The 13912-nt window shown below is 33.8% G+C and overlaps 1 protein-coding gene across 13 annotated transcripts in view; it reads left to right on the top strand.

The window, feature by feature from the left end:
- HFM1 (helicase for meiosis 1) overlaps window positions 1-13912 on the top strand; it is a 45314-nt gene that overhangs the window by 12898 nt on the left and 18504 nt on the right. For 12 of the 13 annotated variants that reach the window (XM_019291851.3, XM_019291857.3, XM_019291854.3 and 9 more), the window contains 17 exons: window positions 236-313; window positions 457-618; window positions 1064-1264; window positions 1346-1434; window positions 2088-2131; window positions 2223-2324; window positions 3689-3834; window positions 4246-4340; window positions 5122-5255; window positions 6151-6198; window positions 8253-8333; window positions 8961-9052; window positions 9862-9968; window positions 10056-10103; window positions 10318-10415; window positions 10504-10635; window positions 13450-13535. In XM_019291851.3, coding sequence (XP_019147396.2) covers window positions 236-313; window positions 457-618; window positions 1064-1264; window positions 1346-1434; window positions 2088-2131; window positions 2223-2324; window positions 3689-3834; window positions 4246-4340; window positions 5122-5255; window positions 6151-6198; window positions 8253-8333; window positions 8961-9052; window positions 9862-9968; window positions 10056-10103; window positions 10318-10415; window positions 10504-10635; window positions 13450-13535 — 1743 coding nt within the window. The remainder of the gene's footprint in view (window positions 1-235; window positions 314-456; window positions 619-1063; window positions 1265-1345; window positions 1435-2087; window positions 2132-2222; window positions 2325-3688; window positions 3835-4245; window positions 4341-5121; window positions 5256-6150; window positions 6199-8252; window positions 8334-8960; window positions 9053-9861; window positions 9969-10055; window positions 10104-10317; window positions 10416-10503; window positions 10636-13449; window positions 13536-13912) is intronic. The other variant, XM_019291852.3, reaches the window with a different exon arrangement.

The following is a 13912-nucleotide window of genomic DNA, read 5'->3' as shown; positions in this document are numbered from 1 at the left end:
GATCCTTTTGTTTGCACACTGCTGTACATACTCTTAGTTCATATTTTAAAAGTTAGTAATATAATAATGTGCCAGGTGAAACATAGATGGCATTAGCTTGAATTTGTTTAATTGTTTCTGTTTAAAGATTTATTAAAGTTTAGGCATATCTGCGTGTACTATAGTCGTGGCATATGTTGGCCTTTAAAACATCTTTCAGCTTCTGTTGTTTTGATTGTTGGTTTTTTCCTCCAAGGAAAAGTGGGATAGCATGACTAGAAGGTGGAGAGACAACTCTATAGTCCAGCTTGTACGACTGTTTCTCATTGATGAGGTAAGAAGATGAATGAGGGTTTATGCACTGGTTTTGTGTCTTTTGTGAAGATAAAAGGAAGCTTAGAAAATATTACATTTATTTAGCACACGTCCAGATTGTCACTGGAGAAGTATTAACAAGTCTTTTAAAATTCCTGATAGGTACACGTTATAAAGGATGAAAGCCGTGGCGCAACTTTGGAAGTTGTAGTCAGTCGGATGAAAACTGTTCAGGCTTCTCTTTGGCGTCTGTTAGAGAGTCATGATGCTGTTCCTCCCTTGAGATTTGTAGCTGTTTCTGCAACAATCCCAAATACTCAAGATGTAAGAGTTACATTTTAACTGTATTTTGATCAATGGAGTTGTCTTTTATAAAATTTATCTGGAATTACAATTTTAGATTGATAGCAAAATTGTAATTTTTAAGCTGTCAGCTGAAGACAGCCGTGAGGCTGCTGCTAATTATTATAATGTTGCTAAGATTACCTTCAGCCATATGGAATTATCAGCCATGTATGGACATGCTTCAGTTTTAGACTTTTGTTTGTGATTTTTGCCTCTTACATACAAATCACAACAGACTAGAGATTTCAGTCCAAATTATATTGGTCCTGCAGAAAGCAGAACTTCACCTGTGATTTTAAATGGTAAAAATAGTGTTCATAGTTTACACCTAACAAAAGCTAATTAATTATTCAGTGATGGTATTAGAACAGGAGCATGATTAAAAGAAGAAATTTATCTTTTCTGTTCTACTTCTTTTTTAAAGATCGCAGAATGGCTTTCAGATAGTAAGATGCCTGCTGTATGCCTGAAAATAGATGAGGATCAACGACCAGTGAAGCTACGCAAAATTGTTCTTGGTTTTCCTTGCAGTGACAATCAGACAGAATTCAAATTTGACTTAACTCTTAACTACAAGATAGCTAGCATTATACAAACATACTCGGAACAAAAACCAGCACTTGTGGTACAACAGCTTTTTTTTATCATGTTTGAAATAGTTACTTTCCTGAAAGTGTTGATTCAAAAAAGTATCTTTTGTTTATAGTTTTGTGCCACAAGAAAAGGAGTACAGCAGGCTGCTTCTGTTCTTGCAAAAGATGCTAAATTTCTACTGAGTATAGAACAGAAACAAAGGTATTTTTCTATTTAAATTGGAAATAAGTGTTTGTACATTTTAGTAAAACTGTGGTATCTGTGAAGAAAGCTGTTGAGCTAATACAGTTTCTAGCAGAGGAGTGTGCAACAAAATCATCATCGCAGTTGACATTCTTTTTGGTAAATTGGCACTCCTCTTGGGAAGTTCTGTTTGCTTCTCAGAGTTTTAGGATACTTTTCACAAACATTAAGTTGTTTCTCTAAACTGCTTTCTAAACATAAAAATGCTAATTCTTATAAGACCTCTAAGACCTTGAAGTGCAAATATTAAGCATATGAATAATTGAATTGGATGTGATTTTACTATGTTTTAAGTTAAGCTGTAAGATGTCTTTGCTTTATCAGATACTGTTAATATTAATTATTATTTACTTCAGGGTTGCCTAGTCATGGCAGCTGCAGAAGCTACCTCCTGACTTTGGAACTCAAATGTGATCTTATTTGTCTTATGTGAACAACACATAAGGATTGTAGGTGGTGACTTGGAAAGATGACCAGGCTCGAAAGGCTGCAATAGCTGCCCCAGAGAGTCAGTCTGTTCCCTCTGTAAAGATGGGAAAGGTGATGGTTGAAAATATCCAAAGAATGTATATTTTTTTAATTTTATTTTTTTATTTGTGTGTGTTGCATAGATTACAGAGGTTTGCAAATTCTTTGAAAGACTCCAAACTGAGAGGTAAATATATCCTAGTATTTCTCTGCTCTGTGATTGAATATTTGCTTGAGAAAACTTAGTTAAATGATGTATATAATTATTTCATTATCAGACCTTTTAACATATGGTGTGGCTTATCATCATGCGGGTATGGAGATGTCGGACAGAAAAATAATTGAAGGAGCTTTTACTGTAGGAGACTTGCCAGTACTTTGTAAGTAAATTTAACTATGAAAGCCAAAATGTCATTTATGTATCCTGAAAAGATTGCAGTTTGGAAGTGGTAATATTTTATGGTTCTATAGTTTGCTTAACCTTTGGAATTTGTGAAATCCAGGTAAAAGTGTTCTTGTGTTTCACATGCACTTTTACCCTGTGAGGCTACATATGCACTGTTACTAAAGACTAGAGAACTTCTTTTCACCATACATGGAGGTCATCCCCCTCATATGTCCATATAGGTCTGGCCATGTCCATGTCCATTTCCTTTTCCTACCATTGAGCCTTCCCACTGAGGTAGAGCTCTATGCTAGTGTGCCTTTCCTCTGAATTTCTGAGATGTTTTCTTTGTCTGTGTCCTTTGCAACTGTGGCTTCCCTGAAGGTAATCATCTACATTTATGTGTCTTAGGTGGGCAGGATACGATTTTCAAACTCCCATGCAAGGTGTTGTGACTGATGGGGAGGTCCCTAAGAAATATTCCTTCTGTTGTTACATGAAATGAGAAGGGATTTGAGATGTGATTATCTCATCTCATCTGGGCTTTCTTTTTCTGTAGAAAAAGGTCCAGACCCTATGGGGAATTGTCTGTGTGGTTCATGTACAACACTAAAAGATTCATGGATTTTTTTTCTTTTCTGTTTCAATAGTCATATGAAAAAATAATATAATTACTAATTTTAATTTTCATTTAATTTCAAAAATAACTGGAAATTTCATTAATCCTTCGTTTTCCTAGCAGAATAGTAATATCAGTTGGCCCATATGACTGGCTTTTTGTGTTGAATTCTTGCCATCCCATATATTCTTCAGAGAAAGTTAATTAGACAACATGAGTGTAAGATAACTTGCCACACACTTGATGGATGTTTTCCATGTGACAGTGTGTATTGGTAAGGTGTTGTGATAGTATTGGTGGTGATTCTGGTTTGGATGGATGGATATAATCAATGCTAATGACTGATGACTTAAAAAATTATATCTTAAAGATATTGTCCACTACTAAGTAAGATGAAGTCATGGCTGTATTCAGATATATACCCTTGAAGAAATAAGAATAATCTTTCTTCATTGTGTGTCTGTTATATTGAACATGGATCAGATTCTGGATTATCTCCAAATATAAAGCAATGTTTAATTAAAAGAATCTGGGATGTAGTTTGTTACAGAACTTGAAAATGAATGCTGATGATATGCAAGTACCTGTAATCTACATCAAAATCTTTGTGGTGCAGAATGCCCACTGATTCCACTAGAAACTAAGAGCTCATAGGCATCAAGAGTTAAGTCACCTATTTGCTGCTTGTTTAGTGTCTGCCAGACATTTTGATGGTGTTCATATACTTTGATCTGATGTAGTTACTACTAGCACCCTAGCTATGGGAGTCAATCTACCTGCACACCTGGTGGTTATAAAATCCACAATGCATTATGTTGGAGGAGTGTTTCAAGAGTACAGTGAAACCGATATTCTGCAAATGATTGGGAGAGCTGGAAGGCCTCAGGTAAGTGAATGTTTTATTGTATTGATGTTATCTATAGGCATATTAGTAGAAACTATTTTTGTCAAAGAAAGTACAATGCCGGGAATTTTACTGCAACATTTGGTTTTTAGAGGGTTATTAATACTTAAACTACTCCTAGGTAACTTTTCTGTTGAGAAAGAAATCTGTTTGCTTTTGTATTGTCCATCAAAAATTACTGCTTCACCTTGCAGTGGAAGATCTGAAGATTACATTTGGGTTACATAGTGAATGGGGATTAGAGAGAAAGTAGGAAGCTGGCACACAATAGCCATTTTAGACAGGATTTTAAGAAAAGAATTTTAATGGACTCAACAGGTATGTGATGCAAATTCAACCAGATTTTTTTCTAAGAACTAGAAGGCAGCTTTTATATGGGGTTTTATTTTTCAGTTTGACACTACAGCTACAGCAGTTATTATGACTCGTTGCAGTACCAGGGAGAGATATATACAGATGTTAAATGGTGCTGATATAATAGAGAGCAGGTAACTGAGTATTTTTTTATAAGACTCTGTAGATAGTACCAAAGCTTCATAGTTTCTACAGAATGGTTTTTTTTCAGATGGGTTTTGGGGTGTTTCTTTGGTGTATTTAGAAGAAATCAAGAAAGAATTAAGGAAAATAAAACTAAGCAATTCAGGAGTTTAATGGTCTCTTGCTTTATCAGCCAAGAGAATCTTTACAACATCTTAAGCTCAAAAAAAAAAATAGTTTTAGATTCCTGCTGGAAAACTGAATAAACTGAAACAGTATGTATTGCAAAGACGAAAAGCAGGAATTGAACGCAGACCATGTCTCTGAATTTCTAGATGACAGAGTCTGGGAAATACTAGGCCTATATTTGTTTTTAACAGATTATCAAGAGAAATGTGTAGGAAAGTTAAGACATTGAAGGGTAAAATAGGAAATTTTATTCATGTAATTTTGTTAACATTTCATTTTTCAAATATATTTAGAATATCAACAGCACAGAATATCTGTGCTGTAATTTTTAAATGTATGTGACTTTGTTTTCTAATAAATGTGAAACTTCATAGTTAACAGTTTATTTTTGCTTGCTGGACATTATACCATAATAAAAAAAATTACATTGTTGATTATTTACATAATCTTTACTGTCTTCTATCGATTTCACTTATTTCAGTGAACAGTTGTGGTTTGGGGGGGAGGAGTTTGTTTGATTTTGTTTCTTCCCGAAGAAATAGTTTTATCACCTTCTCTATTGCTATTTGTTAAATGTCCTTAACTCTTGTTTTTTTGCACTAGCTTGCACAGACACCTTGTTGAGCACTTAAATGCAGAAATAGTGCTACATACTGTCACGGATGTCAGTGTAGCTTTGGAATGGATACGATCAACATTCTTGTACATTAGAGCCTTAAAAAATCCAACTCATTATGGTTTGTCTTTATTTTTTTAATTGAACTAATTATGACACTAGGATGTGTTAGATCCATATTATTTGTTTCTATCATTTTCTTATGAACAGTTATTTCATAAATAGATGAAAACAAGATGTGCAATGTGGCCTGTAACATGTTGTTCTTTAACTTAATTAGTGGGAATTTCAGCATGGTATAACATTTAAAAACTATGAAGAAGCCATTTACAGCTTCATAATCTATTTCTTTTGATCTTAATATGCTGGACCATGTATTAATGCAGTAACAAGCCATAATGTATTTTTCACTGCTGAATATGTAATTTGCTAAGAAAAAAATAGACTAGAATTTAATAGTTTTTTCTAAAATAAAATTTCAATTATCTTTAATTCCAGTGTCTTCAATTTGTCTGGTCCAGAACATTATCTCAGTCCCCAGCCCTGACCATGTCTCTGTTCCTGCCCACTTGCTCTACACCTGATTTTGAAATCATTGGGCACTTGCTGGAGACAATTTTTTATAAGGATTTATAGATGGGACTGGAACATAGTACATCTAACACTTGAGTGGATGTTAGAATTTAGGTGGCCTCCTATATTCTGAAATAAGAAAACTGTACCCGAGAAGTTGCTATTGACATTTCCGCAACTTTTAGGACTGATATTTTACATGGGGGATTGTCTGCAGCTTTTACCTTTGCACGTCTGTTCTAACAGCCTCTTACTGATACTTAGATAGTTACACCCCGTAAGACTTCTGACTTTTTGCAGTATAATAAATATTCCCACATTTTTCACTTTGGGGTATTTGTCTGGCTCCTAAAAATCAGCAAATCAGTTTTGATGGGCAATGACATTGACGAGGAAATGTACAGTAGTATTAGGTTAAAATAACTTTTGTTTTTTCCATTGAGGTTTTTCATCTGGGTTAGATAAAGTTGGAATTGAAGCAAAATTACAAGGTAAGTGGCTTTTTAGCTTTTTTCAGTAAAATGTTACCATTTAGGGGAGGTTCACCCATGTTTATTATCTATATCCATTCATTTCAATAGATCCATTTGCAGAACAAATGTAATTTACTATGGAATGTTATTAATTTTATTTTGTTATTAATATTTTTGAAATACTTTCAGTACATTTTAACTGGTAGAGAGGTTTTTGAGGAAAATAAAGTTTTGAGAGGAAAATAATTACATGCCTTTACCTACCTCATCTCTATATACGTGCTCAGAAATATGGAGCAGAACACTTTAATTTTGATTGTCATTCTTTCTAATTTTCCTTTGACTGATCTCACTTGTTGTCATTAATTTCTGTTGCTATACTTTCAAAAAAAGGCCTTTTCAGAAATTGTCATCTTCCCTTCATAAATTGAAAACAAAGGATATAAAATGTAAACGTCTTTGCCTTGTCCAGAAACAGTTTAAAATTGCATGATTTTAAGAGGCTTTTTTTGCTAAGACTTGAATAAAACTCAGTTATTGACCTTTTTTTTTTTAAATACTGCATTTTAGCTCTTGGCAATTCCATTAGAAAACATACAGCTGACAAAATAGTTTGGGAATTGGTGCCTCTCAACTTTAAATACAGAAATAGCATACAACTCTTCAGGTGGTTTTGTTTTGTTAATTTATTTTAATGTGAGTTTTCTGGTAGATAAAAAAATAGTATATTAATAAAAGAGTACTTGCTATCAAGTTCTGCAAAACTACAAATACGGTTTTCTCTCTTGAATGAAAGTCCTCATGTCCATCATAACCAGACCACTTGGAGCTAAAATATCTGGAGGAGGGCCTGGTACATGAAAACATGGACAGATACATGCCCAGAAATTTGTCAAGCTTGTACTTGGACTCCACTTACCCATTTTTTACATCTTTTACATAATTGTGTAGGAAAAATTTGTGATTGATTTTGGGCTTGGTGGAATGATGCTGAGGCTGTTCATTGTGTAAAGACTTCAAGGGTCTGTCTTCAGGAACATAGTAGTGTATTTGCTGCCACTTGAAGTCTCCAAATGTGAGAGACATTGACTCTGACTTGCAGACAGTGAAAAAAGGAGTACTTATCAGTAAGAAAATTTGCCTCCTTCAGTAGATTTCTATCTTTTCCTGTCTTTTACATCAGGACTTTTCTATTCTTGCCATATAGGTTGAAAGGAATAGAGAGAATGAAGCATGGTACTACCTCAATAAGCCTTTAGAGGAGAAGGCATGGTTTAAAATCACCTGTACAGATAGTGCTAGAAGAATTCAATTGATGCCTTTTCAGTGTGGATTATATTTCCTTGAAGTTCTGATGTTAAAAACAACCTCTTTTTAAAAGTTCTTGAAGGAACTAGCTCCTCTTCCCTGCAACATGAAATATTTTGTAGTAATGTGTATAGTTAGTTCTGTTTTCATACATTTCATGTATAATGTCAATGATTTCTGGTTGCTAAGGGAACAATTGCTTTGAGTGCTGTTCTGACTGACTTTTAAATTCTGAGTATTGCCTTGGTCTTGAAAAAGAGAGAATGGAAGCGCTTAGGTCATTCTTATGCAGATACCTGACACAACAGGTTTAGTGCAATAAATACAAATGCACCTGATACAGTATGAAAATTTCTAATGAAGAATTAATAAACACTTGTGGATATTTGAAATTTGAACCATTTAGGTGTTAACTCTGTAGCAGAAATCTTTTGTATAAATGCTGTGGGCTCTCTGATGTGTCATTCAATATTGAATATGGCAACCTACATTCCAGCATCTAATTTCTTTTCCTTTGCAACTTTTGCCTTCCTGAGAAAGAGTTGGCTTGTTCTGTATCAATTATCTTTGAGTGAGTTTCCCTAGGCAGAAGTTAACCACCAACTTTAATAAAAGCAGGATCATATTCTAAAACCTTTACTTGAATTCAGTGGAATTACTTGAGTATACATTCATTGCAATTCGATGATGATGTTTCTGGTTCACACATAGATAAGGTATTTTTAGTACATGCAGAAAACACCTGTTTTTCAAATTTTTGACAGAACTGTGTCTGAAGAACTTAAATGATTTATCATCTTTTGATTTGATCAGGATGGATGAAGCAAGTAATTTCAAACCAACAGGTAACACTTGTTTCAAATAAATTAATTTTCAGAAGTGATGTAGAGATGGTAGTGAACTACAAAGGGTCTCAACTATCCTTGTGACCCATTAATAAGAGTGCATAAATGTAGTAGAGAGGAGAATCTGAGGGATTGTTTGAGTAGAATATATGGACAAATTTCTTGACCAGGTCATGGACATTCATTCTCTTAATCTTGTTTCATGAATAGATCTTCTCTTGTTGCTGAAAATCTGTTGCAGATTAGGAGAAGATTGCAGAGCATTGTGACAGGATAATTGGTTGTGGCACAGTGCAGTGAAGGACAGGTTTTATCAATACCTGCTCTTCTCTGCAGCCCTCTGCTAGAGGTGGTTGGCTTCTTAGCAACCACAGTTCCCTGCCTGGTATGTTAGTGTGAGTTAATCTCCATTGGAGAGAACTGTAACTGGCACATGGTTCCTTCTGCCACCCTGTGATCAGGTCAGTAATGTCCATCAGACAGCTGGGGGCAATAACATACTGAGTAGTGGTGGTAAATCTCACAGAGGCCTGTAATAAGCAAATAAATTAAATTTGTGGCCCAAAAAACTCCAACTCACTGAAATATACTTGGCATTTTTTTTTGAGGTATATTCTTCTTTTACAGAGACTGGAAGATTAATGGCATGGTATTATATTGCATTTGATACAGTGAAGCAGTTTTTCACAATTAAGGGAACTGAGACTCTAAACGAATTGGTAATTTGACTTTTTTTTAAAAATTACATATGTTCATTGTTTTTAAATAGTCTAGGAAAAGAAGCGTAGAGTGTTATTTATTTTAAAGATCTCAGGCTTTGTTTATCTAAAGTTTTAAAGAATACATCTAATTAAATTCTATATGGAGTATTTTTAAAATCTTTTGATTTCCAACTCTTTCTCCCCTCACTAACCGTGCTTATGAAGATGCAAAGTTGCTGAAGCTGTTCTGTTTATGTATTCAACACTTAACTGTTTTGTGGTTTAGTAGGATTTTTTGTTGCAAAAACCAGCTGCATCAAGAGTGGGTTTTATTTTGAAGGCGATTGTCTTTCTGTTTTAAGCAACTTTCCTCTTTCAGATAACAGGTTGTTATCTGAATCACAAGGCATTTTGTTTTCAAGCAAATACTATGGTAGAACAGATTTGCCATGAAAAAATGGAACACCTGTTCTCCTGTGACTCTTTGTTATTAAAGTGTGAAGAAAGTAAGGTGAAATATATAACAGATAGCAAAAGTTGTTTGTATTTGCCTTGTATAAAGTGTTAGCAGTGTGTGTTTGATTTTAGATAACCTCAACTGAAATAATAACCTAAAAGCTGATAGAAAAAATTTTTCTTTTGATTATCTAATAGCCTTTATAAGAAGAGGAAAGGAAGTTGGTCAGTATTAAAAAGAACTGATTGATTGTCTCTTCATCGTCATAGTGTTGAGACAATAATTTTTTTTAAAGTGTTCTTTTTAAAAAAAAGAAGTGATAGAAAAATGGCAAATTAAAACAATTACTAAAAAACTTTGATTATTATAGATTACAATGATCTCCAACTGCACAGAATTTGTGGATGTGAAGTTAAGAACAAATGAAAAGAAAATATTGAACACTTTGAATAAAGACAAAGACAAAATAACTATCAGGTAAAATAAAATGCGTTGAAAATTGAAAGTACCTTTTTAACAGTAAATAAAATGAACTGTAGAAAAGATGTATGTTTTCATGCATAGGTTTCCAATGGAGGGGAAGATAAAAACAAGAGAAATGAAAGTAAACTGGTAAATATTACATTGCGTTTTTATTTTTTATTGAAAAACTACCATTTTATGGCTGTTGAAGTCCCTGCTAAATTTTCTGTCATTTTGCAGAGGTCCAGATCTTGTATTTTGTTTTTTCTATTCTGAATTTCCTTTTTTTTTTTCCCCATTAAAAACTTTTATGTTGTTCTTTGTTTACAGTATAGCTTATATATCACACCCATTCTTTTTCCAGTCTCATTCAGGCTCAGCTGGGATGTATTCCTATTCAAGACTTTACTTTGACACAAGATACTGGCAGAATATTTAGAAATGGCTTAAGAGTTACTAGATGTATGGTAAAATTTAATCCTTTTTTTGGGCGCATATACTAATAAGCTACATTTTAGTTTATTAATATAAGTCAATCTTCTTTTTACAGGGTTATCTGACTTTCTGGCATCGTCTAAGAACAACTTTTCTGCTTTATTAAACTCTTTGATTTTAGCAAAGTGTTTCAGGTGCAGACTTTGGGAAAATTCACTTCATGTGTCTAAACAATTGGAAAAAATTGGTAGGTGCCAGTTAGAAGTTATAAAAGTGACAGAGAATCAAAACTCATAATTAGCCTGCTAATTTCTGTGGTGTCTGCTTATATAATTGAATTAGTCTCCTAATTACTTATTTGCCACAATTGAGTACCACAATTGTCAGAAGAATCTGCCATAACAAAAGTAAGCTGGTTAGTAATTTGCTTCAGGATTTCAAAGTGTTTCAGAACTGTTCTTATTCCCTAATGTTCCTCTTAGTATCCCAGGCATATTCCACATTGATGTGATTGCATGTCCCTGACTAGGCTATGCCTTCCTTTCCAAGAAGCTGTTACTGTAGGTCCTCTTACTTGTATGCATGAAAACCTTTTAATTCACATTGAATCATGAAATAGAAATCAATTTACTGTGCATGAGGTCCTTATACACATAATGATCAAAAGTTTCTAATGATAATCTTCCTTTAACTGTATCCTGTTATTGAATGAACTTCTCGCTGGAACTACAGGCTTGTCATAATTATTTGAGAAGGAGTTCAGAAATTTTTGAGTACTCTGTTATAAAAATGTAGTCATACTTGTTTGAGGTAGTAGTGTATCTTCCTGCTTTGATGTCTGGTCTTATCATACCTTCCTCCTTTCAAAATTTGCTGCAGCGTTCTCTTTCTTCTTTAGAGACACATCTGCTCTGCACTGAACAGTGTAGTACAGAGGTCTGCAAATTAGAGAATGACTAAACCCAAAGGTCCGTAGGGTACAGTGCATTACAGCCTTGCCTGCTCAAGTGCAGGGGCTGTAATGCTTCATTCATGTGGATTCAAAGCAAGGGGACAGGGCTTGTTAGCCTGTGCACAGCACAGTGCAGAGTGCTGGGAGCACATTTCCACTATCCCACTCCTGTGCCGATGTCGACACAGTCATCTGAGGAATCTGCCTCGTGTTCAGCATTTCTATGGAGTTAGGATGAGTGGAATAAATATGGCACTTGCAGTGTAAACAAATCCTTCCCTGTACAGTATATGCAGTAGAATAAAGTCACGTTTAGTTTCTTAATAATATAAGTGGTGTATATACAGACATCTCTGTCCAATTTTTCTTTTTTTGAGTGCTTTTTTCTTGTGCTGTCATAGCTATTGCAACATATGTTACAAAGAACTGCTAACTTCCAAAGTGTCATTTGTTCCCCTCACAGGCTTCTTTTGAGCATTCTTCTGACAGTTCACTCTTTTCCTGAATCAAACACTGAATTGACTCCTATAGTATGATGTGATTCTTAACCTCTGTCTATGGCTACTAAGCTTATTCTATTTTTTTGTGAAGTTAAATGAATTGTTTAAGTTCATAGAAATTTGCTGATACCATGTAGCATATTGAGAAATCCTTAATTTTTAAACTCTTATCTCAGTATGCTATTTTTGAACCTTTAAAAAGCCTTATTAATCAATATTTCCATTACAAGAGTGACTGTTCTTTGACTGACACATGGCCTTACTGAGACTGATGATTCAGTTGAATTCTTACTGCATTTCTACAACTCTTTTCCAATAATGATGCTCCCTCTTTGCTGAATTGTATGTTTGGTTTCTGTTTGCTTGTTCTGACAGACAGGATAATGATCAGTTGCCATACAGGATTTATGACATTTACTACTTGTTCAATTTCATTTCCACCCCTGTTTATTTTTTGCTCAGAAGTATAGATGAAGATAAAGAGAAAAACTCTTATTTATATCTGGTATTCTCTTCACTGGTGGAAATCCTTCTGCCATTTTAGGAATTAGGATAAAAGAGTTAATCTTCAGCTTCAGTTATAAAGAAACAGGGTAACAGCTCTAGCAGCAGAAGTAATATGTGAGAGTTTTCAGTCTTCAGACTGCAGAGCTTCTGCAAAGGAGCAGGGAGATGGTAAAAGATGCTTTCCCTAAATCAGACCCAAAAGATGTTCAAATACACATAAAAAGACAAAAGGTCTTCTCTTTCTCTAAATTATTAAATTCTTGAGTTAAGTCTTTTCTTATAAGATTACTGTAATGAGGTTTCCCACTTAATTTTCAGATTTCTTATACTGTTTTGCAGAACTGTATGAGAAGGATCCATATACTCATTCTAAGTATTTGGTACTATTTTTTACCTACAATCATTGCAGTTATTGTAGTAGGCGGTAGTTCCAAGTCAGTCAAATGCCTTTTCATATACTGTGATGTTTCTAAATCTCACTGGAAGTACTGTGAATCACAAAGAGAAATAAAAATGTATGTGGAATTCTCTGCCAGTCTGCTTTTGTGGTATATATGCCATGGGAAAGTTTTTTGCTAAAGCTGCAATAACTTGTAGAAGATTATAATAAATACTTCTTTTTCAGTGAATTTCATTATTAACTTGCTCAGAAACACTGAGATCTTTATGATTATTATGTTATCATAGTTAAATAATTTCTTGGATAAGGAAAAAATTCTGAGACAAAGAATACTGTGTGACATGCTTTTTTTTGTCATATATATACAGAACACATTTCTTGACTCTTGTAGAAAGTGATCTAAAATCCATTTTACTGTAGAAAAATTAAAAGTTTTCAGCATTGAAATACTGAATATTTTCATGTTTGGTTTGTATTGCGTTTCTTTTTCTCTTTACTAATGGAAAAATTAAACTAAATAATACTAAAATATTTAATCAAATGAAAATAAATTTAGTGATTTGCTGGGCAGAAAATTGCATCACATGTAATATAAGTTTATTTATGCTTTGGGTTTACCTGCTATAATGCAGTTGTTCAGAATAATTTGAGGTTATTCATTGCCCTTTAACAGCATAAAACGTGTATACATGTTCTTCACAGGTGTATCACTGTCAAATGCTATGGTAAATGCTGGGCTGACGTCATTTAAAAAAATTGAAGACACAAATGCAAGAGAACTTGAATTGGTAACTTACTATTTTGTACATAGATAAATATGATAGGGAAAATATTGAATATTAATACTGTTACCAGTAAAAGCAGTGTAGTTAATATATATTTGCTATATGATCATAGCAAAATTTAGATGTTTAGGTGATTTATTCATTTTAACTAGTAGACTTTAAAAAGCTGTGTAGCTACTGCAGTTTTCCTTGAAAATGTGTATGATTTTTTGTTGTAGAAAATTTAATGTGAATGATGATTTCACTGATTTGGCTGGCTGTGGGAAGTAGATGTTTAAATATGTAGAATTTCATCATTAACATTGTTTGAATCAAAGGACAATATGCACTTCTCTGTTAGAAGTGTTGGAAAAATATAAAAGGGAATATATATTTACAGT

Source organism: Corvus cornix, chromosome 8, assembly GCF_000738735.6.
Source record: "Corvus cornix cornix isolate S_Up_H32 chromosome 8, ASM73873v5, whole genome shotgun sequence".
NCBI lineage: Eukaryota > Metazoa > Chordata > Aves > Passeriformes > Corvidae > Corvus > Corvus cornix.
Note: the sequence above shows the minus strand (reverse complement) of the source record. Positions and strands in the feature narration are given on the sequence as shown.